This window comes from Trichosurus vulpecula, chromosome 2 (genome assembly GCF_011100635.1).
Source record: "Trichosurus vulpecula isolate mTriVul1 chromosome 2, mTriVul1.pri, whole genome shotgun sequence".
NCBI lineage: Eukaryota > Metazoa > Chordata > Mammalia > Diprotodontia > Phalangeridae > Trichosurus > Trichosurus vulpecula.
In genome coordinates, this window is record NC_050574.1 from 119,825,637 (window position 1) to 119,847,624 (window position 21,988).

General features: G+C 46.7%; 1 protein-coding gene across 1 annotated transcript in view; it reads left to right on the forward strand.

Moving 5' to 3' along the window:
- LRRC32 (leucine rich repeat containing 32) overlaps positions 1-20,322 on the forward strand; it is a 33,685-nt gene extending 13,363 nt beyond the window's left edge. The window contains exons 2-3 of the mRNA XM_036746375.1: positions 1,434-1,524; positions 18,049-20,322. Coding sequence (XP_036602270.1) covers positions 1,438-1,524; positions 18,049-19,974 — 2,013 coding nt within the window. The 5' untranslated portion in view covers positions 1,434-1,437 and the 3' untranslated portion in view covers positions 19,975-20,322. The remainder of the gene's footprint in view (positions 1-1,433; positions 1,525-18,048) is intronic.
- The last annotated feature ends 1,666 nt before the right edge of the window (positions 20,323-21,988 follow it).

The following is a 21,988-nucleotide window of genomic DNA, read 5'->3' on the forward strand; positions in this document are numbered from 1 at the left end:
TCCCAATTGACCTCGCCCCATTCTGATTGCTTCTTTATTCCAGACCTCCTCAGTATTCCCCTCTGCATTCTAAACTTTGCTGTCATAAATTTGTTCCCATAGTACGTTGTCTGCCTTGGAATTGTTCCATGAGTTCTTGAATTCAGAGACCATTTCTTAATCATCTTTGTCTCTCTCCGAAGGCTGAGCACAAGGCCTTGTATCTAGTAGGTTTGTAGGGTCCTGAAGGTTAGCTAGTCTGACTCCCTTTTACAATTTTTTTATATTTTGCATTTTACATGTTTACATTTTACAAAGTAGCCCAGAATACAGTGACTGGCATATAGTAGTAGGTGCTTAATAAGTGCTGGTGGAATGGTGAATGAAGAGATGAGATGCTGCCAGATTTATACTTACTACTCCAAATGTCCTTCACCAAGGCATTCATGAAGCAAGTGACCTGGGTGGGAATCCTGGCTTTGCCACTTAATATTTAGGTGGCCTTGGGACAATCATTTAAATTCTCTGGGCCTCAGTTTCTTCATCTATGAAAGGATCTCTGACTTCAAAAACATAGTTTATTCTTGGGGTGAGGAACCAGCAGCCTCGAGGCCACATGTGGCCCCCTGGGTCCTCAAGTGTAGCCTTTTGAATCCTAACTTTACAGAACAAATCCCCTTGATAAAAGGATTTGTTCTATAAAACTTGGACTCAGTCAAAGGACCACACTCCAGGACCTAGAATAGACTCTATTCTAATGTACCTGCTCACTGTGACCCTAGACAGGTCACTGTCTGGTTGTCAGGTCTGAGTTTCTTTATCTGTACCATGAACTAGGTGATAACAAAGGTGGCTCTTCCAAATCTTGTACTGTGTATTTTAAGTCCCTCTTCCAAGCTCGGGCATTCTGTGTTCTAAGCTCCCCTTCCCAGCTCTGACATTCTGTGTTCTAAGCCCCCCTTCCCAGCTCTGGCATTGTGTTGTGAGGCCCTCTTTCCAGCTCTGGTGTTCTGTGTTCTAAACTCCCTTCCCTAGCTCTGGCATTCTGTGTTCTAAGCCCTCCTTCCCAGCACTAGCATTCTGTGTTCTAATCCCCTTTTCCCAGCTCTGGCATTCTGTGTTCTAAGCTCCCCTTCCCAGCTCTGGAATTTTGTGTTGTGAGACCCTCTTCCCAGCTCTGGCATTCTGTGTTCTAAGCCCCCCTTCCCAGCTCTGGCATTCTGTGTTCTAAGCTCCCCTTCCCAGCTCTGACATTCTATGTTCTAAGCTCCCCTTCCCAGCTCTGGCATTCTGTGTTCTAAGCTCTCCTTCCCAGCTCTGATAATCTTTAATCTGACTCTATGATGTGATTGACATTCTGAGCACTGGCAATTGAGAGGATGGTACAAATAGATTGTTACATGCATTCTCTAAAATCTGTTGATATATCTCATTCCTTTCCTATCCCTGTCCAGAGCCATGAACCTGTGGGTCTTGCTTCTCCTGGCTGTGGTGAACCTCGGACGAGCCACCTACAGGCCCCTGGAAAAACCTCCCTGTGATATGGTAAGAAAGTCCCCTTGAGAGAGAAGACATTCCTGAATTGGGAGGCAAGGGTCAACCTGGAGAAATGAGAACAGGAGGGGCTTCATTCGGGACTCTTCCACTCCCCCACCCCTGGAAATATCCAAACAGACTGGATGACCAGTTAATGACATCACTAGTAAGAGTCATGCTTCAGGTAAGGGTTAGACAAGATAACCTCTGAGGTCTCCAGCTCTGTGATTCCAGCTAGGGAATGAAAATATCATTTTCTCTATTTTATAGATTGGGAACTGAGGCTCAAAAAGGTTAAGCAATTGACCTTTGATGGCAACTAGTCATTGGAAGAGCCAGGCCTGGGACTCCATTTCTCTGATTCCTAGACTAGTAAGCACAATCTATAGATAACAAAGTGTGTGTGCTATAAATAGAGAATTTTGTAGGGCCATTTACAAGCATCAAGATTAGTGAGGGAAGCAATTCCTTTCCCCAAGTGGGAACAAATGCTTTCCCTTTCTGCTGCCTTCCAAACTATCTAAACACAAGTGTCTGATACTGAAGGTCTCACAAATACCTTCCCATGGGTTTGACCACTATGTTTATTCCACTTACCCCAAGCTATAGGCAACCAATGTAACATTCACTTAATTCTATGCTTTATAAGCACAATATTCCTTTTGCTCCCCTCTCCTCAGTGGCACTTCTAGGTTGGATCTCTAGAAGGCAGCTGCCCTTCCCACAGATTTTAGGGGTATCCTGTGGGACTATATTCCAAAAACTATAGCTTAGAAGTCTCCGTGAGTGTGTTTCCTATTAACATTCAGCCAGTAAACACAATTAACTCAAAGCAAAAATATTTAATGAGATGTCATGCTAATAAAAGTAGCTGCAAACCCCCATAAAACCTGGGTATATTTTCTTCCACAAGTACACACAGACTCCATGAGAAGACTGAGCACAAACTTAGAGTACCTGAGCGAGGCAAACATGTAGGGATCCCATGTCTACAATCAGTAAATGCTCATTATATGCCAGGTACTACGGTAAGCATAGAGAACATGGGAATACAAGTGCAAGCAGAAAAATGACAGTTCCTGCCCTCAAGGTGCTTTTGTTCCAATGAAGGAAGACAACAAGTAAAAGGAAGCAGGTTGGGGGTGGGAGGTGGGGTGGGAGGACAGGAGGAGAAGTTACGTGCAGGAGCATGGTCTAGAAAATTTAGAGTCCAGAGTGGATCATACAGAAAAGGAGAGAAGACATGGGCTGGCTGGGCACTTTCCTTAAGATAGAGGTTCTTAGAGGAATCAACCAATCAGAGGAAGGGGCCACGGGAGCAGAGGGTGCTTTTTTTCCTAATAGAGTCTCTCCAAAGCTCCTAATGGATGCATCATTTCAGTTGGGCTGGATGTTCAAATCCTCTCTGTAGCTCAATTCTTGACTGCCGGGGCTAGCTCTCTCTTGAATCCATAGCTCTCTTCTCTGCTGCCAGAGAATAGCTTCTGGAAGCTATTTCCTCCTTTGAGCGACTGCCACTCTATATTTTGTATTTATATATATTACAAATGTACACATGTATATGATGCATGCATATATGTATATACACATAACACACACATAAAATGATTATATACACATTTGTATATATATTTATACATATGCGTACCTACACATGCATATGTATGTTATATTATAAATACAGATATGCTTATCTATATTCATACAAAAACATATAAATATGAACATTTATCTAGAAAATGTGTTTCTTTGCTTCCTCAGTTGTGATCCAAATTCTCCAATAGCTGAAAATGGTTATCTCCCTCTGGGCAAGTAGCTCTGGTATCCATGGCCAGTGGGGTGGGGGAAGAGAGAAATCCTCTTCTCCCACTCCCCCAACCCCAGGGCCATATTCTACAATTGCTTTGGTCCTGGGCTGCCTCAGACTCTCCAGCTGCCTTAAATTCCCCAACTCCTGGACGCTTTCACTATTGGCTCCAGGCTTGGCTACTTAAAGGCCTCCAGGCCTTAGCAAATTTTCTAGTCCAGATAATCAGAGAAAGGTGTGAGTACCTAAAAGGAGATCTCCCGTTAGTCACTTGGTCTACAAGCATTTTTAACACCTTTTTTTTTTTGTTTAGCATATTAACGCTTTTTCTCCTGTAATTATATCTTGTGACTCTTATCAGCTGAGATGGGGAGGGAGGACCCTTTCCTTTACATAAGTCACATTTTACGGCCCCTCTTCAGAAAAATCTTCCTATTTTGCAGATTTCTTATTTAGTCATTTTTGTCATGTCCCACTCTTCGTGACCCCATTTGGGTTTTCTTGGCAAAGATACCGGAGTGGTTTGCCATTTCCTCCTCCAGCTCATTTTATAGATAAAGAAACTGAAGGTTGAGTGACTTGCCTAGGTTCACACAGCCAGCAAGTTCCTGAGGTCAGATTTGAACTCAAGACCTGACCCCAGGCCCGGTGCTCTATCCACTACACCGCCTAGCTGCCCTTGTATCTGGGAGAGGCCAAATTAGTCTTGCCCCAGATGAAAAAGTTTATTGGTTATAACTATACAGAATATTCCAAAGCTGGAGTCTGGAGGTGACCTGTATTCCAGAGCTGATAGATGGCAGAGCTGGGTTTTGGAATCCAGGCCCCTTAAGACCCAGTGTGCTGTGTGGTATATTCAGCTTCTCTGACACCTTCTGTCCCTTCGAAGTGGCCCCAAGTGAAGCCTTCACCCTGGTCCCAGAGCTCTGATCCTGGCCTAGACTGAACCGAGGCTGGCCCCAGACAGACACCAATAATAAAGATAATAGCTAGTATTTGTACCATCCCTACTATGTGTCAGACATTGTGCCAGGCACTTTACAAATACTATCTCGTTTGAGCCTCACAACAAACCTGGGAGGTAGGTGCTACCATGATCCCCGTTTGAGGGAATGATGAGGAAACTTAGGACAGATGTTAGGTGACTTGCCCAAAGTCACACAGCTAATAAATGTCTGAGGCTGTATTTGAATTCAGGTCCCCCTGACTCTGGGGCAGCTGGGTGGTGCAGTGGATAGAGCGTTGTGTTCAGAGTTGGAATGACTCATCTTCCTGAGTTCAAATCTTGCCTCAGACTCTTACTAGCAGTGTGACCCTGGGCAAGTCATTTAACCCTCTGTCTCAGTTTGTACTTTTTTTTTTGTACTTGTCTATTTGCCTCCCTCTCCTTATCTGTAAAATGAACTGGAGAAGGGAATGGCAAATCACTCCAGAGGCAGCTAGGTGGTGCAGTGAGTAGAGCACCGGCCCTGGAGTCAGGAGGACCTGAGTTCAAATCCGGCCTCAGACACTTGACACACTTACTAGTTGTGTGACCTTGGGCAAGTCACTTAACCCCAATTGCCCTGCCTTCCCCCCTCCAAAAAAAAATACAAAGGAAAAAAAAAGCAAACCGCTCCAGTATCTTCACCCCAAGAAGACTCCAAATGAAATCTGGTAGAGTTGGATATGACTGAACAACAAAGAAATTTCCTGACTCTAGGCCCAGCACTCTGTCCATTGTAATACCTCGCTTCTTCTAGAAAATAGAAGTCTTCCTGGAAGAGGTGGACTTTAAACTTGGGTAGGGTTTGGAGAGGAAGAGAGAAGTATGGGGCCTCCACAGGCGTGGGGAAGCAACACCTTGAGGAAAGTCATAGAGAAAGAAATAAATAGAGCATCTAGTTCTTCTGTTCAGAATATAGAGTTGGGCAAGACCTGAGGACATAAAATGTCAGAGCTGGTAGGATAGTTTTAGTCTGTTACTTTACATAGAAGGAAACCAAGGCATACAGGGGGCCACACAGCTATTAGGCAACAGACTTAGGACTTCAATTCAACAGACGTTTATTAAGCAAAGCATGTGTGCCCTCTGCTCAGAGCTAGGGATAGAAGGGTGAAAGCCGGCATAGTTCCTGCCCGCCAGCTTACTCTCTACTTGTGAAATATTTGGTTTGGCGCTCTGACCTGGAAGCACGCAGGGAAAAGCGAGCACCCAGCCTGGTCAGAAGAGAGGGGAGATGTCGGAGGAAAATGGAAGAGAAGATTGGAAAAGGCTGATGGAGACAGATCAGGGAGAGCCTTAAATGCCAGATTCAAGAACCTGGACTCAACCCCCAGAGTTCTCGATCAGGGAGGAAGAAGGTGGCACAGGTAGTATTCTTAATATCAACTCTTTCCCAGCATCCATTTGCTCTGAACAAGTTCTGTGCTAATTCCAAATTCAAGCAGGCATCACTGATACTGGGACAGCTTTGTTAGACTTAGTTACTAAAAAGTAACACAAGATGTCTGAGTAGCCAAGATGTTCTCTCCAAAACTGTTTTCCTTCAACTCTTGTTGAAAACCTTTCCCAGTTTTTCAGCCAGGAAACCTCGGTTGGAGCTTTGGCTCTCCTCCTGCCTGGATGTGTGACCTTGGACAAGCCATTTTCCTCCCTCTTAGTCTTGGCTCCCTCTTCTCTCCATTGAAGTGGTTAGATTAGATGATGTCTAAGGTCCCTTCCCATGCTGACATTCTGCATTCTGTGTTCTTTGTTCTGAAAGCTCTTCCAGCCATTATCCTGTACCTCCAAGCCATGGGCCAGGAAAGGGAGCCCAGAATTGGGATCAGGAGCCCTGGGCTTCAGTGGTGCTTCTGACTGCCCTAAGCAAGCTCCCACAATCCCTACCTCCTCTCTGGGCCTCATTTTCCCCTTCTGTAAGATAAGGGGATTGAACTTCATGCTCCTTGCCCGTAACCATAAAATAGAGTTCTCTGGTTTTAATAATATAATGAAAGCAATAATCCCTGCCAGGGGCTTACTAGAGCCAGTGATGAGAAGCCATTATTAACTTTTCACTGTGAGCATTTAACATGGGAAGTCAGCCAACACTCTGAAACAGGACATGATTTATTGTTATTTCAATTATCTAGACTTAAAATGGACAGCTAGGTGGTTCAGTGGTTAGAGCCCTGGGCCTGGAGTCAGGAAGACTCATTTTCCTGAGTTCAAATCTGGCCTCAGACACTTACTGGCTGCGTGACCCTTGGGAAAGTCACTTAACCTGTTTACCTCAGTTTCCTCATCTGTCAAACGAGCTGGAGAAGGAAATGGCAAATCACCCCAGTATCTTTGCCAAGAAAACCCCAAATGGGGTCGTGAAGAGTCAGACACAACTGAACAACAAAGACTTAAAGTAATAGAGGAAATTTTAATAAGGCAGATTGGACTTATAAATGTGTCATGGTTATATACTTTTTTCAGAAAGCTGGTTGTTAAACATTTACCAGCATCTCATTGATCCCAATCTTTATTTCTATAGCCCTTTAATATCTACAGAGGGGTATCTTCAGAACCCTGAAAGATATGAAATGTGTTCCCACTTTATAGGTAAAGAAGCTGATGCTTAGAGAGATCATCTCTTGTGTGTAGTCACATATTTGGGAAACATCGGAACTAAGACTAGAACTGAGGTATTCTAAGCTCTTGCCCCGATAGTCATGCCCTGTGTCAATTTGGGCCAGGCATTTGACCTTTGGGCCTCGGTTTCCTCATTTGTAAAATCAGAGGGTTGGACTGAAGGGCATGTGAGGTTGCTTTCCCACAGCTAGAATTGATGTTCGTCCCACTCCTTTGTGCCGTGTCTGGGAAGATGCAGCTTGTGCCCCTGTATAGTGCAAGTGGGAGGCAGGAGATCACTGAGGTCACGCAGCTAGTGAGAAATTTGAACCCAGGTCCTCAGACTCCAAATCTACCATTCTTTCCATGGTGACACTACACTCTCTCCTACAGCCAGCTAGGAAGGAGGTGGCTACATGCATTTGGCCATGTGGAAATGATGACCTGGCTTAGTTAATCAACACCGGCCCCAAAGGCTGCATGCTGGGCCAAGCCTTGACAGTGGTAGAGGCCAGAACCCCGGGGCGGGCATGATGGCCCATCTGGCGGAGCCACCTCATATGGTTCCGATGTTCCCTCGCCTTTGACAGCCCAGGCCAGAAGCCCCTGACTCAGAAGCAGCTGTAGCAGGAGATCTATGGTTCTGGCCTCCTTCCTTCACCAAGCCCATCTCCGTTGGAGCTGCCCACTTCCACGCATCCTCCTTTCTTAAAGCCGCAGTTCCTCTCTTCCTGCTCTTCAGTCGTGAGCTATCTCTCCTCCCACCCCCCAGATGCACATGGGATGATCAGATTTAGAGTTGTAAAGATCTCTACCATTTCTTGACTTCCCTGCATGCCCGCCTATAGTCTTGTGCCTGGAAAGTACCTTCTCAGGGTAGCAAGGTGGCCCAGTGGAGTCAGGAGGACCTGAGTTTAAATTTGACCTCAGATACTTACTAGCTGTGTGACCTTGGGGAAGTCTCTTAACCCCAATTGTTTAGAAAGAGAAGTAAAGTGCTTTCTCCATATTTCCTCCTCTTTCTTCAAGGCTCAGCTCAAGTGCCACCTCTTCCATGAAGCCATCCCTGATCTCCTCACTGCAACTGCCACCCTTGTTGACAGTATCTTCTCCACTTCAAATTTTCAAAACTATCCTGTTTGAATCTCTCCTTTGCCCACATCACCCTCTGCCTCACACCGTCTGTGTGCCTGTTGCTCTAAGCTCCTTGAGGATGGGGACTATATAATTTGTTACTTTTATATCCCAAGAATCTAGCACAGTTTCCTGTAAATGGAAGGCAGTTAATAGACGTTTCGTGATTGATTCCACTGCTCCGATCCCTCCATTCTGTTATCGTTCATTTGTTTCTGTCGTATCCAACTCTCTGTGACCCCATTTGGGGTTTTCTTGGCAAAGATACTGGAGTAGTTTACCATTTCCTTCTCCAGCTCATTTTATGGAGGAAGGAACAGAGACAAACAGGGTTAAGTGACTCGCCCAGGGTCACACAGCTGGTGAGTGTCTGAGGCCAGATCTGACCTCAGGTCTTCCTGACACTGCCCACTGTTAACACTAGCTCACATTTATTTAAAGCTTTAAGGTTGACAATCCAATAAACATTTTTTGAGCACCTATGATGTAAGTGCCCTGGCATACATTAATAAAAACAAAAACAATCTGCAATCTAAAAGGAGAGACAATGCACCAAAAGAAGCAGGAGGAGGGGGATGGACTGGACACCAGGGTACCTGGCTTTGGAGCACCTTGTTCCAAGGAGTTTTAGCCAGGTGGGGCAGCAGATGTGAGGCCAGAGTCCAGGGAAAGCATTGGCAGGAATTTGGTACTCAACCTTCCCAGGGGAGAGGTGATTTCATCACCTTAAGGTGAGAGATTAGAGGTGTGAACTTAACCTGGGAGAGGAAACTCAGGTTCCTTGGAGTTGAAAGCAGATTGAAGGTGGAGTCTGCAGGGCATCTTTCAAAGAGCACATCATCCCATGTGATTCTCTAGGGTGGAATTCGAACCTGGGTCTTCCTGATTCCAAGACCAATGCTCCATTCACTATAATATGCTGCCTCCCTAGCCCAGAGAGAGGTCACAGAGCTTGCCCACACAGCTTGCCTATTTTATAGACGAGGAAACTGAGGCTTAAGTCTATTAATAAAGATTTATTGCTATGCGTGAGGCTCTGTTCTAGGTGCTGGGGCAAGTGTGAAAAAAAAATGATTTCTAAGGCTGAGGTTAAGTGACTTGCCTAGGGTCACACAGCCAGTAACAGATGGAATTTGAGCCACAGCCCTCTAAACCCAGATCTGGTGTACCTTCCACTATGCTAGAGTGCCTTGTCTTAGATCTCAGTAAGAATCCTAGCCTCCTTTGGCTTCCATTCTTGGCCCAGATGCGGGTGACAGGATAGGGGCCAAGTCAAAAATCCTCTTCCTTTTGAAAAAGAAAGTTATAGTTTGAGCCTCTCCGTAGTAGCAGGGCCAGGAGCAGAGGAAAAGGGTCCCAGGGAAGGAAGACAATCATTCCTTTCCTGTTGATCCACCCGGCCTCCACCGTCACTTCCCGAAGTTCACCACATGCAGCAGTCGGCCCTATAAATAGATTTCCTGGAAGCCACCCCTGGGCTTTTCACTGGATCCCCAACAGGGCAGGGACCACCTGCTGGAATGGCAATCTGCCTTCTCATTCACTGCAGCCTCCTCTACTCTGGACCTCTGGAGAGAGGAGTAACAGGAGCACTGAATGGGGAGCCAGAGGGCCCAGGCTTGGATTCTGGTTCTGCCCAGCTGTGAGCAAAATACTCATCCTCTCTTGGACTCAGTGTTTTCATCCACCAAATGAAGGTGCTCAGGCCTGCATTCCAAGGACCCTGCCAGCTCTAGACGGTGTCCTAAATTCTATGAGCCCTAGGCCAAACCAAGCCTCAAGAAGTAAGCGTGCTTCTGGTGAAGCTTGTGGTGAGTGCTCATAAGCCGCTCCACCACTGTCTGGTGCATAAAGCTCAGGGAGCCTTTTTTCAGCTATAAATAAGGAGCGCAAGCTCTCTATCCACATCTCTGAGAGTATTGGGGTCAAAACTAAGCAGGCCTGTTGGAACGAGAGAGGCAGCATTGGGTCTTGGAGTGTGAAGAGCTCTGCTTTGACTCAGGTGACCCCTGAGCACATCTTGTTTCTGACACTGGCTGGAAGGCCTTTTAAACTCTGACCCTTGGTTTTACTCACCTGTGAAATGGGTGTGATAATACCTCCAGCCCTTATCTCCCAGGGTAATTGGGAAGCTGAAATGATATGTTATGTTAATGATATATTAAAATGCTATGTTTAAAAAAAAGTATTTTGCAAACCTTCAAGGGCACTAGAAATGTTAGTGGTTATTCCTAGGGGGTGATGCAGTATAGTGGAGAGATCCCTGGGTCTGGAGTCAGAAGACTGTGGTTGAATCCCGCTATTGTGACCTTGGGCAGGTCATTTCAGCGTTCAATGTCTCCAGGCGACTTTCTAAGGCTACAGATTACAGATGATTGTCGATCTCCATCAGTGAAGGGGGTTTCCACATTTGGGAGTTCTCTCACATTGGTAAAATCATAGACCTAGACTAAAACCAAAATATTTTACTGCTTGACTTCCCAAGGTTGTTGGGAGGGAAGTGTTCTGATGACCCGATGTGACGATCAATGAGATAATATATGTAAAGTATAACTGCTACCTTAAAGCCCTACATAAATGCTAGCTAGCTAGCTGTAGTGGTGGTGGTAGTAGTAGTAGTTGTAGTAGTAGTGGTAGTAATGATGGTGAGAACAGTGGTAGTAGTGGTAGTAGTAGTAGTAGTGATGGTGGTAGTAGTAGTTATAGTGGTAGTGGTAGTAGTAATAATAATAATGGTGATGGTAGTAGTGGTGGTGGTGGTAGTAGTAGCAGTTGTAGCAGTAGTGGTAGTAATGATGGTGAGAATAGTAGTAGTAGTAGTGGTAGTAGTAGTGGTGGTGGTAGTAGTAGTAGTAGTATTGTTAATAGTGATGGCAGTAGTGGCAATGGTGGTGGTAATAGTGGTGGCAGTGATGGTGGTGGTAGTAGTAATAGTGGTAGTGGTGGTGGTGGTGGTGGTAGAAGCGGCAGCTAGGTGGTACCCTAGACAGATTGCTACTCCCGAAGTCAAGCAGACCCGAGTTCAAATCTGGCCTCAGACACCTATCTGTGAGACCCTGGGCAAGTCCCTTGGCCTGTGTCTGCCTCTTATCTATAAAACAGGAAGGATAATAGCCCCCTCCCTCTGAAGATGGTTGTGAAGCTCAGATAAGATAAGACTTGTAAAGCCCTTGGCACACAGTGTGCCCTCCATAGCTGTTACCTGCCATTATCATCGCAGGAGTGGGAGCATCAGGAACAATTCCCGTCCCCCTAAAGGTTTAGCGAGCACTCTCCTCCCAGCAGTCCTCTAAGGGAGGGAGGACGTAGCCAGCCTCCATTTCTGTAGTTCTCCTATGTGAGCCAATGCCTGAGCCTATAAAAGCCAAGATCTCAGCAAGCAGGTGCTGCTATGGCCTCTGGTTCCATAGGAACCAGATTAAAATATAAGTGGGAAATGTTTAACAAAAGAAGTCATAAATAGAGTAGAACAGAGATAATATTCTTTTGTGGTTTTCTAAGTCCATATGACTTAACCCAGGCTTCTAGCTGAGTTTGACACCCCAGCTGTAAAGAAAAGCTTCAGGCCTTGACCTATATGTATACTATTGACTGTGATATAATATTTGAAAAAAAATTTAGCTTGCCTCAGAATTTGTATCAGAGTATACATGTAATCATAGAGCCAAAATGTCCTTTTAACTCATGGGTTAAAAGATGTCATGTAAGAAATGTGTGTTTGAAGAAGATGGGAGAGAGCAGGGCATAGCTGATGGACGGGCCATGTGCTCTCCTGGTAGATGCCTTCACCAAGGAGAGACTAAGGAAGGAAGGCCCACAGGGAGGGGAGGGGTCCCCTGGACAAAAGCGGACAAGTCACGTAGGATGGGCAGGCTTGGAGGGGGTGAGAGCTGTGCTGATGGAGGGAGTAGCAACACTAATGAAGTCACAGAACCGGTGGAGAATTGCAGTCTTTTTGACTCAACATGAAGATTTTGGCACTGAGCTTGGTCACGGATTTGGGAGTGTGTGTGTGTGTGTGTGTGTGTGTGTGTGTGTGTGTGTTGCAGACTCATTTGTTTATTATGTGAAACATATGATAAATTAGAGGCCTGCATCTGGAGACAGAGGTCCTGGGGTCCTAACCCTGATACTGACTGCCTACAACAGATGGTGAAAGGCCCGCGCGTCATCCCGTGTGAGCCAAGAACTGGCGATGTTTAACCAGGAGGAAAGAAGACACGGGCTGGCATGTTGGCAAAGAGGGCTTGTGTGGACGCTTGGTTGGAATGGATCGGCTTTGTTCTTCATGGTCCCGGGGGCAGGAGGGAGGAAGCTTTGGAGAGGCTATCTAAAGGTGGTATGGGCTGCACAGAAGACAGTGAGTCCCCCCTCCCTGGAGGTCTTCAAGCAAAGGCTAAAGGGTTTTTTTTAACAAGAAAATGACATTGGCAGACCTGCGTATGAAGACGGAAAGGGGACGGGAATAAGCATTTGTATAACACCTACTGTGTGACAGGCCCTGTGCTAAATACTTTACAATCATTACTTCATTTCCTCCTCCCAACCCTGGGAGGTGGGTGCTATTATTATCCCATTTAACAGTTGAGGAAACTGAGGCAGATATAGCTTAAGTGACTTGCCCAGGGTCACACAGCCAAATGTTTGAAGACAGATTTGAACTCGGGTCTTCCCGATTCCAGGCCCAGAGCCTTATCCACCGTGCCACCTAGCTGATTCTGCCAAGGGTGGGAAGGATAGAAGGTAAAGAGATTGCCCAGCACCATGGGAGCTAGTCAGGAAGCAATTATTGCCATCATCTTAAGAAAGATACTGAGGACCTGACCCAGGGTGAGGACAGTGGGAATGGAGAGGAAGGGACTGATGGGAGAGATGGTTCAGAGACAGGATCAAGAGGCCATGGTAAGTAATTGGTTGTTGGGGGTAAGGCAGAAGGCAGAGTTCAAAGTGCTTCTGAGGTTTTGAGCCTTGGGTCACTAAGAGAGAGTGGATATCATAAACAGAAACAGGGAATATGGGAAGAGAGGCAGGTTTGGGGTGAAGGGACCTTAGAGGCTGGCAACTAGGTGCTCAGTGGTTAGAGCATCGGGCCTGAGTTGAAATGTGGCCTCAGACACTCGCTGACTGTGTGACCCTGAGCAAGTCGCTTAACCCTGTTTGCCTCAGTTTCCTCATCTGTAAAATGAGCTGGAGAAAGACATGGGAAACCACTCCAGGATCTCTGCTAGGAAAGCCCCAAATGGGGCCACAGAGAGTCAGACACGACCGAAACAACTGCACAACAACAGCGCCTCATAGGCTAGTTCACTCATTCCTCCTGAGGACCTCCTGGGCAGTCAACCCCACGTTAGGCTCTTCTGTGAAGGAGACAAGGGGAAGAGAGGAGACTTCCCACCTGCTCCTAGAAAGGTCTTCTTTTTGGCCACATCCGCAGTAAGACCCAAACTAGATGACCTTGGGCTCTTCTCTGTGCCTCAGTTTTCTCATTTGTCAAATGAGATCGGATTAGATAATCTCTGAGGCATCATGGTGTGATGGAAAAATCCCTGGCTCTGTAATCACGAGAACTGGGTTCAGATCCCAGCCTTTGACACTTCCTGCCCATGTAACCACCTATGGCAAAATCCTCCCTATTCCTCAGTTAGCTCCTCTGTAGAATAAAGAGGCTGAACTAGATGGCTTCTAAAGCCCCTTCTAGCTCCAAGTCATTGATCCTATGACCCCTTCCAATTCAGACCTTCTAGGTTCTCTGTTCTAACTCTGCATTTCTAAGGTCCCTTCCAGTTCTGCCATTCCATGTTATAACATTCTGTGTTTGAAGGTTACTCCAGCTGTAATATTTTTCTGTTCTTCTTGAGGGGAATATCTAGAAAGTGTCTAGAAAGCACTTCATGTGAAGAAGACTTGGAAGTCTTAATGGGCCACAAGCTTGATTTGAGTTAACAACGTGATTTGACAAAGAAAGAAAAAAGCTAATGAAAGCTAAGGCTGTACTACTATCAATCAGTCAGCTAGTATTTATTAAGCACCTACTTGTGCCAGGCACTGTGCTAAGCTCCGGGGGTGCAAAGAAAGGACAAACAAAAACATGCACACAAAAATTAGTCTCTTCTGTCAAGGAGTTCCCAGTCTAATGGGAAGGACAATATGCAAACCACATACGAAGATGCTATAGACAAGATAAATTGGGGGAGTCACAGAGGGAAGACACTGAGAAAGGCTTCTTATAGAAGACTTCAGCTGAGACTGGGAGGAAGCCAGGAGGCAGAGGTGAGGAGGGATAGGGACCAGCCAATGAAAACACTTGGAACGGGGAGACGGGGGCCATGTTCGAGGACCAGTCAGGAAGTCATGTCCAGAGCAGGAGGGCGGGTAGTCCTGCTCCACCCCACATTGCTCTTGTCGGGTCTCATCTGGAATAGCCTGTCTAATTTGGGGCAACACTGGCAAGAGAACATCGACTAGTATAATACAGAGATTGAAACTACACCATTCATGGAAGATAGGTTCAGAGAGCCATGAATATTTAGCCTGGCAAGGAAATGCGATGCCTGATTTTTGCCTACCAACATCTGGAGGGCAATCATGAGAGGGAGGGCATAGGCTTATTCTGTAATGCTCCAGAGGTTAGAATTAGGACCAGTGGAAGGAAGTTTAAGGATGCAGATTCATGCTTCATATGAAGAACAATGTCCTATTTGAACTGTCCAAAAATGGAATCGACTGTCTTGGGGAGTAGAGTGCCTTGTCATTGAGTTATTAAGCAAGGAAGAATGTTGTCCATTGGCCTGTGAGCTCCTTGAGAGTGGGGACTGTCTTTTGCTTCCTTTTATATCCCCCGCACTTAGAACAGCTCCTGGGACATAGTAGGTGTTTAATAAATGTCAACTGATTGATTGAAGTTATGATAAGGGGAGGAGTTGACCCAGGTGAACACTGAAGTCTGCTTCAACCCCAAGTTTCTATGATTCTCTTTCCAGGACTATTAAGGCCTCCTCCAGTTCTGATCTTCTGAAATTCTACTATTCTCCAGGGGGAAGCCCTCACCAACTCAGTCTGGGCTCTCAGTCCATAGGAAGGAGTGGTGCTTGGCTCATACAGAAGGGTGAGGCCAGCAGAGCAGAGCAGGGATGATATTACATCTGGGGAATGTCAGTTATGAGGGAAAAGGGTAAGGGGCCTCAATTTCTGCTCCTTGGAATGGGAATTTGGAAATAGCATATGAAGATATATGAGAGGCTAAAATAAAAATTGGATGACTGGAGAAAATGTCTTATCTTTTCTTCTTGTAAATGTTTTGCCTGCACTGACATTAGCTGAAGTCAGCCTGTAAGTGTAACAGCATCAAACAAGGGGAAAGCAAGTACCTGGGAGGAGGTGATGGTGTTTGTGAAGATTCCAGGACGTGGATGTCTGGGCAATGCATAGAAGCAGAGGGACCTAGGAGGTCACCTGGGTGTAGAATTCTAGAATGTTAGAGCAGATAGGGTACTTAGAACACAGAATGTCAGACCTGGGAGGGGCCTTAAAACATAGAATGTCAGAGCTGGTAAAGACGTTAGAACACAGAATGTCAGAGCTGGTGGGGGGGGGGCCTTAAAACGTAGAATATCAGAGCTGGAAGGGATCTTAGAACACAGAATGTCAGAGCTGGGAGGGGCCTTAGAACATAGAATGTCAGGGATGGAAAGGTCCTTTGAACACAGAATGTCAGAGCTGAAAGTGTCCTTAGAACAATGTCAAAGCTGGAAGGAACCTTAGAACACAGAACTTCAGAGCTGGGAGGGGCCTTGGAACATAGAATGTCAGAGAGAAAAGGGTCCTTAGAACACAGAATGTCAGAGATGGAAGGGTCCTTAGAACACAGAATGTCAGAGATGGACAGGTACTTAGAACACAGAATGTCAGAGCTGAGAGTGTCATTAGAACAATGTCAAAGCTGGAAGGAACCTTAGAACACAGAATTTCAGAGCTGGGAGGGGCCTTAGAATACAGAATGTCAAGGATGGAAGAGTCCTTAGAACACAGAATGTCAGAGATGGAAAAGTCCTTAGAACACAGAATGTCAGAAATGCAAGAACAGAGGCAAAGCTAGAAGGGAGGTGAGTCAGTGGCAGAGCTGACACATGAACTTGAGTCTCCTGGTTCCCATTCTAAGGCTCTTTTGTGACATCATTATTGGAGGTCTGCGTTGCCTACATGCAGCACCAGGCACTCGGCCTTGTTCTAGTCCCTGCTTCTCTTTGTGGGCCTTCAAGAGGCCCCTGCCCTTGGAGAGCACTTGTTGTAGTTGGCCAGACTAGAACAGTACCCATGAAGTGCTCAAGGAGAGTAGAGGATGTGATCAACTGTGAATCCGAGGCCCGAACTCTCAGGGGCCGTCCGAGGCTGGAGGAGGATGTAGATCCACACTTGCTGAATAATAGCAGCAGCAGGGCTAGAAATACAAATGCTGTTTTGCAGTTTACAAAGCACTTTCCTAGACATTCTCTGCCTGTAAAACAGGAATGATAATGATATGTACAGTAAGGAACTCACAGGGCTGCTTTGGGGAAAACGTTCTGCAAGCCTTTTAGAAATGTGAACTGGCTCATCATTGTTATCAGAAAGGCAGCATGATGTAGTGAATGAGGTCTGGGCTCAAGTGTTGCCTCTGACATAGACTGGCTGTGTGACCCCGGGCAAGTCATTGAACAGTTTAGTACTCCCAGCCAACTCTCTAAGAGTATATGTCATAAACAATTTGTCCAGCTCTCTGGAGGGAATTTTCTCGGTGGGAGATCCCTATGCCAGTATAGTGTGTTAGGAGGGCAGAGCTTATGATCTCAAAGAGGATCATAAACATGTCTGAAAGGTTCGGAACCGCCGGATATAAGAAACTCTCAAAGTAGAAGGCAGAAGAATCAAAACATATATTTAGGCTCCACAGTAACCAACCCATGAACCAGCAACCCCATTTTGATATATTGATCAAAAGCTTCCAGGCCCAATAAGTACGCCTGGAAAGAGTAACCAGGAGGCTACAGAGAAGCATGATTGCATAAAGCAAAATCATGCTTCCCCCTCTATGGTAAAAAGATTACCCACTGGCCTGAAGTCCTTGTTCAGCTTCCTCCCGCAGGTCAGCTCTGCCACTGGCAGCTCCTGCTTCAGCTGTGGCTGTGGCTATAGCAGCCTCTGGCTCCAACAGGAGCTGCTTTTAACCATCCGGCTTCTGCGGGGGTGTAAGGTACGCCGGGGAAAGCACAGGTTCTTTCAGTCTGCTTAAGCAAGGTGAAGGGGTTGACCAGGAAAGCACAGGTTCTTTCCATCAGCTTAAGCAAGGTGAAGGGGTTGACCGGGAAAGCACAGGTTCTTTCCATCAGCTTAAGCAAGGGAAGCAAGGTGAAGGGGCCGACAAGCTTACTCCAGTCCAACATACAAACAGCATTCAGTTCAGGGGAAAAAGCCAAACTAGTCAAGGGCACTTGTTGACTAAGTGCTAAGGAGCCCATTTTTGGTTGCCAACACATATAGTAGATAGAGTAGATATGAAATCAGGAAGACTTGGGTTTGAATCCCACCTTAGAAAGTTACTTACTACCTTTGTGACCCTAGGTGAGTCACTTAGCCTTTCTAGACCTCAGTTTCCTCATCTGTAAAATTAAGACAGTTAAACTCGATGACCTTTAAAATCTCTTTGAATTCTAAATCTATGATCCTATGAAATTGAGGTTTCCTTAACCATAAATACGTATCCATGTGTGTGTATATGTATGTATGTATATCTTCAAAAGAGCTGCAGGAAGTATGCAGATGAGGAGTCTGAAGTTCAGGATTTGCCCAAGGACATAAAACTATTAAGACCCAAAGCTGGGACAAGCCCATGTCCTAGAGTCTGACTTCAGCTCTGGTGCTCTTTCTGATGCCCTAAGAGGCTTCCTTGAGTACCACCAAACCACCATCTTTGTCTCTGGTGTCCCCAGGAGACCTTCCAGCTCATAATGCTCCAGTGTTCTCTCCCCTTCACTAGGTGGGCATGGAGGTCCTGTGCCACAACCGGGGGCTCCTGCAGATTCCTGCAGTCCTCCATGCAGACAGCAAGGCCCTTGATCTGTCTCAGAACCAGCTACAGAGCATCTTGGAGACTCCATTGATCTTTTATGCTGCCCTCCAACGTCTAGACTTAAGCTCCAACCAGATCAGTTTCATCCAGCCTGGAGTTTTTGCCAGCCTGTCTCAGCTTGAGCACCTCAACCTGGCCCAAAACCGCTTGGGACGGGCATCCCCACACGATGTCAATGTGGGTATTGGGCGTCTGCCTCGAGTGACTACCCTGGACCTCTCAGGCAATGGTTTGTACAATAGCCTGGCGGAGGCCTTCCTGGAGGATGCCCCTGACCTGCTCACTCTCTCCTTGGCAGAGAACAGCCTCACCCGAATCTCCCGCTGGACCCTGCAGGGAGTCCCAGCTCTCAAGGAGCTGGACCTGCATAGCAATGTGATCATGGAGATTGAGGAAGGAGCCTTTGACACCCTGCCCAACCTTGTCCGCCTCAACCTCTCCATGAACTCCATCACCTGCATTTCTGACTTCAGCCTCCCACAGCTGCAGTTCTTGGATCTGAGCCGCAACAGCATAGAGACCTTCCAGACTGCCACCACAGACCAGGAGTACCAGCTCTACTGGCTTGACTTGAGAGAAAACAAGCTATCGCAGTTCCCCGACCTACCCAGGCGCAACCAGCTCATTTACCTGAATGTATCCAACAACCTGATCCAGATGTACCCCACTTCCTCCCTCAGTGATGGGGACCCCAGGATGAAGGATTGGCCCAGTGGACCCCATCTGGACCCTGACCCAAGTGGGAATGATAGCTCCATGGCCCTCTCCCACCTCTTGTTCTTAGACCTAAGCTATAATGAGATTGAGGCCATCCCGAAAGGATTCTTGGATCCCATGACTTCTTTGCAATTCCTCAACCTCAGCAGAAATTGCCTCCGCACCTTTGAGGTGCAGCGAGAGCACTCCCTGCCCAGGCTGGACATCCTAGATTTGAGCCACAATGACCTTCAGAGTTTCACCGTGGGTATCCATGATCTAGCCAGCCTGCAGCAGCTCCACTTACAGCACAATGCTCTGGCAGCCCTACCACCTCTCACATTTGCCAGCTTCCCCAAGATCCAACAAGTGGACCTACAAAGGAACTGGATCCAGCTCTGTGGGGCCTCCCAGGACCTGGAGGAGCCAGCTGCCTCAGGCTGCGTTGTCTTCTCCAGCATCCCCACCCTCCGGGCCCTGAACCTGGCGGGCAATGCCATTCAGAGGCTCCCAGCAGGTGCATTCCGGCAAACCCCGCTGGTCACTTTGGACCTTTCAGCAAACCCAGGGTTAGAGGTCATGCCTGGTGCTCTGGCTGGACTTGAATCCTCCCTAGAGGTGCTGCAGCTCCAGGGGAATGGCCTGGATGCCCTTCATGTTGACCTTCCCCGCTTCACTCGGTTGAAGCAGCTCAATCTTTCAGAGAACCAGCTGAGCTGGCTCCCTGCCTGGACCTGGGAGGCTTCCCTTGAAGAGCTGGATCTCCGGAACAACAGTTTCAGCCACCTTGAAAGCCGTGACATGAGTGGCCTGGAGGGGAGCCTCCGGCACCTCTACCTGGCAGGGAACCCTCTGGCTTGCTGCGGCAACAGCTGGCTGGCAGCTGTGATCCAGAGTGGGAGAGTGGACATTGCCAACCTCGAGGAACTGACATGCCGGCATCCCGAGGACTTCAGCTCCCAGGAGCATATCCCCTTCCTCCACATCCGCCCTGAGGACTGTGAGAAAGAGGGCCTCAAGAAGATCAACGTGCTTATCATCCTCATCTTTGCCCTGGTCTTGTCGATCCTTCTCATCAGCTTGGCTCTTTTCTGTCGCTTCTGCCGGCAGGAGTTTAACCAGCATTTCAAAGCCTGATCCCCAGAAGTGTTCCCAAGTCCCTGCTGCAGGGTCATCCTCAGTTCTTGGGAATGGAGATATGTGGCTTCACTGGGATCCTGTAGACTCCAACCCTTCTTTTTATAGAGGGGGCTCAGAGAGGTTAAGGGACTTGCCTGAGGCCACATGTGGTCTAGATCTCCTAGGAGGTTGGACACATTTCCTTTTCCCAACTAGCCATGACCTTTATCCATTCAGCTATCCATTTGCTGACCGTGTTCAGCAAACGTGGGGATCCCTGAGCCTCTTGTTTTCCCAAGTCCCTGAGGCCTTTCCCCCACTATCCTAAGATCATTTGAAGGGACCACAGAGATGATGTAGTTCAACTCTTTCATTCTACAGATAAGCAAACTGAAGCCCAATGAGGCTGCCTGCCCAAGGTCACAGAGGTAATAAGGTATGGAGATAGGATTTGAACAAGGCCTTTTCCCGTTCTAGCACACTACCTCTAGCCCACTTGTGGTCTGGGAAGACCAAGGTCATCTCTAGGAGAGATTTTGAATAAAGTCATCCCAAGTGAAATTATTTACCCCCTTAGGACCAGAAAGTCACCTAGAAAAAAAATTCTTTAGAATTTGGCTCAAAGCAAAATAGTTGCAACAATTTAGATTAATTCTTATAACCCTTAAATATGAGAGGGATGAGAATTCCCCAAACTCCATTCTTCCTTCATCTGAAAACTAACACAGAAATCACCAGCTGAGGCCTCTGTTAGATAGTCCAGTAGAAGAAGATGGTCAAAGGCACCCCCCCGTCCCAAGATAGGGGCGTCAGATAATATGGACTGCCAGGGACTCTAGGACACAGAGCATTAGAGATGGGAGGCACCCTGGAAATAGCTAAGACCCAGAAAGAAGGAATAACTCGCCCAAGGTCAGAGTGCAAGGGTTGCACTCAGATTTCCTCCCTTCTTGGGCAGGGCTTTTTTCCTTCTAGCATGGATTAGGGGCTTGCTGTCCTCAGCTCCCTCCCAGTGGAGGGATTTCCATTAACCAATAGTGATTCACCCCTTTCCCATACTCCCATGGCCAATTTGAGGGATTCTGGGGCCAGCTTCTCCACTCCCTTGGGCCTTGACCCCAACATTGTTCCATTGTTTTTCTTTCTAGCAAAGCTAAGTGAGGAGGTTGATTGAAGAAAGCTATATTATGCATTCCCAAGCCAAATTGGTCCAGTGACTTGCAGGTTAACAAGCATTTTCTATCCATTCTTTTGTGGTTTCTGAATAGTCCTGTGAAGACTATACAGATTTTATTGTTTCCATTTCACAAAGGGGAAACTGAGGCCCATAAAAAGGAAGTGACTGGCCCAAAGCCATGCAGTGTGAGCCAGGACAGAAATTCAAATCCCAGTGCTGTTTAGGGGGCAGAAAGTTTTCCAGTGTGACTGAAGCATATACAAGTGTCTAGGGGGAGTAGTGTGAGCTAATGTTGGAAAAGTAGGATGCTCCAGACTGTGGGAGGCCTGGAAGGACAGGGATGGAAGGCAAAGTTCATGAAGTTTAGAATTGTCAGGAATGCTAGAAATCATTTAGCTTAAAGATTCTTAATCTGATCTCTACAGATCTCCAGGCGCCCAGGGAATATCTGTGAACTTGGATAAGAAAAAATTTTCCATCTTTATTTTCACTAAGCTCTCACTAAAATTGAGCATTTCCAACTCTCTCATTTTAAGGATGAAGAAACTGAGGCCACAAGGTGGACTTTTTCCATGGTAATCCCAAGGAATGATTAATTCCAGGTCCTAATTAATCCAGACGAATAGGCTGAATAATAAATAAGGACTGAGTAGGGGGAAGCTTTCAATTTATCAGCTATTTGTGGGTGCTGCACCGTGCTTTTTCTATTGCTAAAATTAGGGGGTTAACTATAGATTCTCACCCCAGCCCCATCTGTTGTTTCTTCCCATTCCAGTGTCCACTGCAGTAGCTGAGCTATTGTACCCTGAATTCTTGCCCCTGACAATCAGTAAATCATGGTAGAGTTTTGAGCCA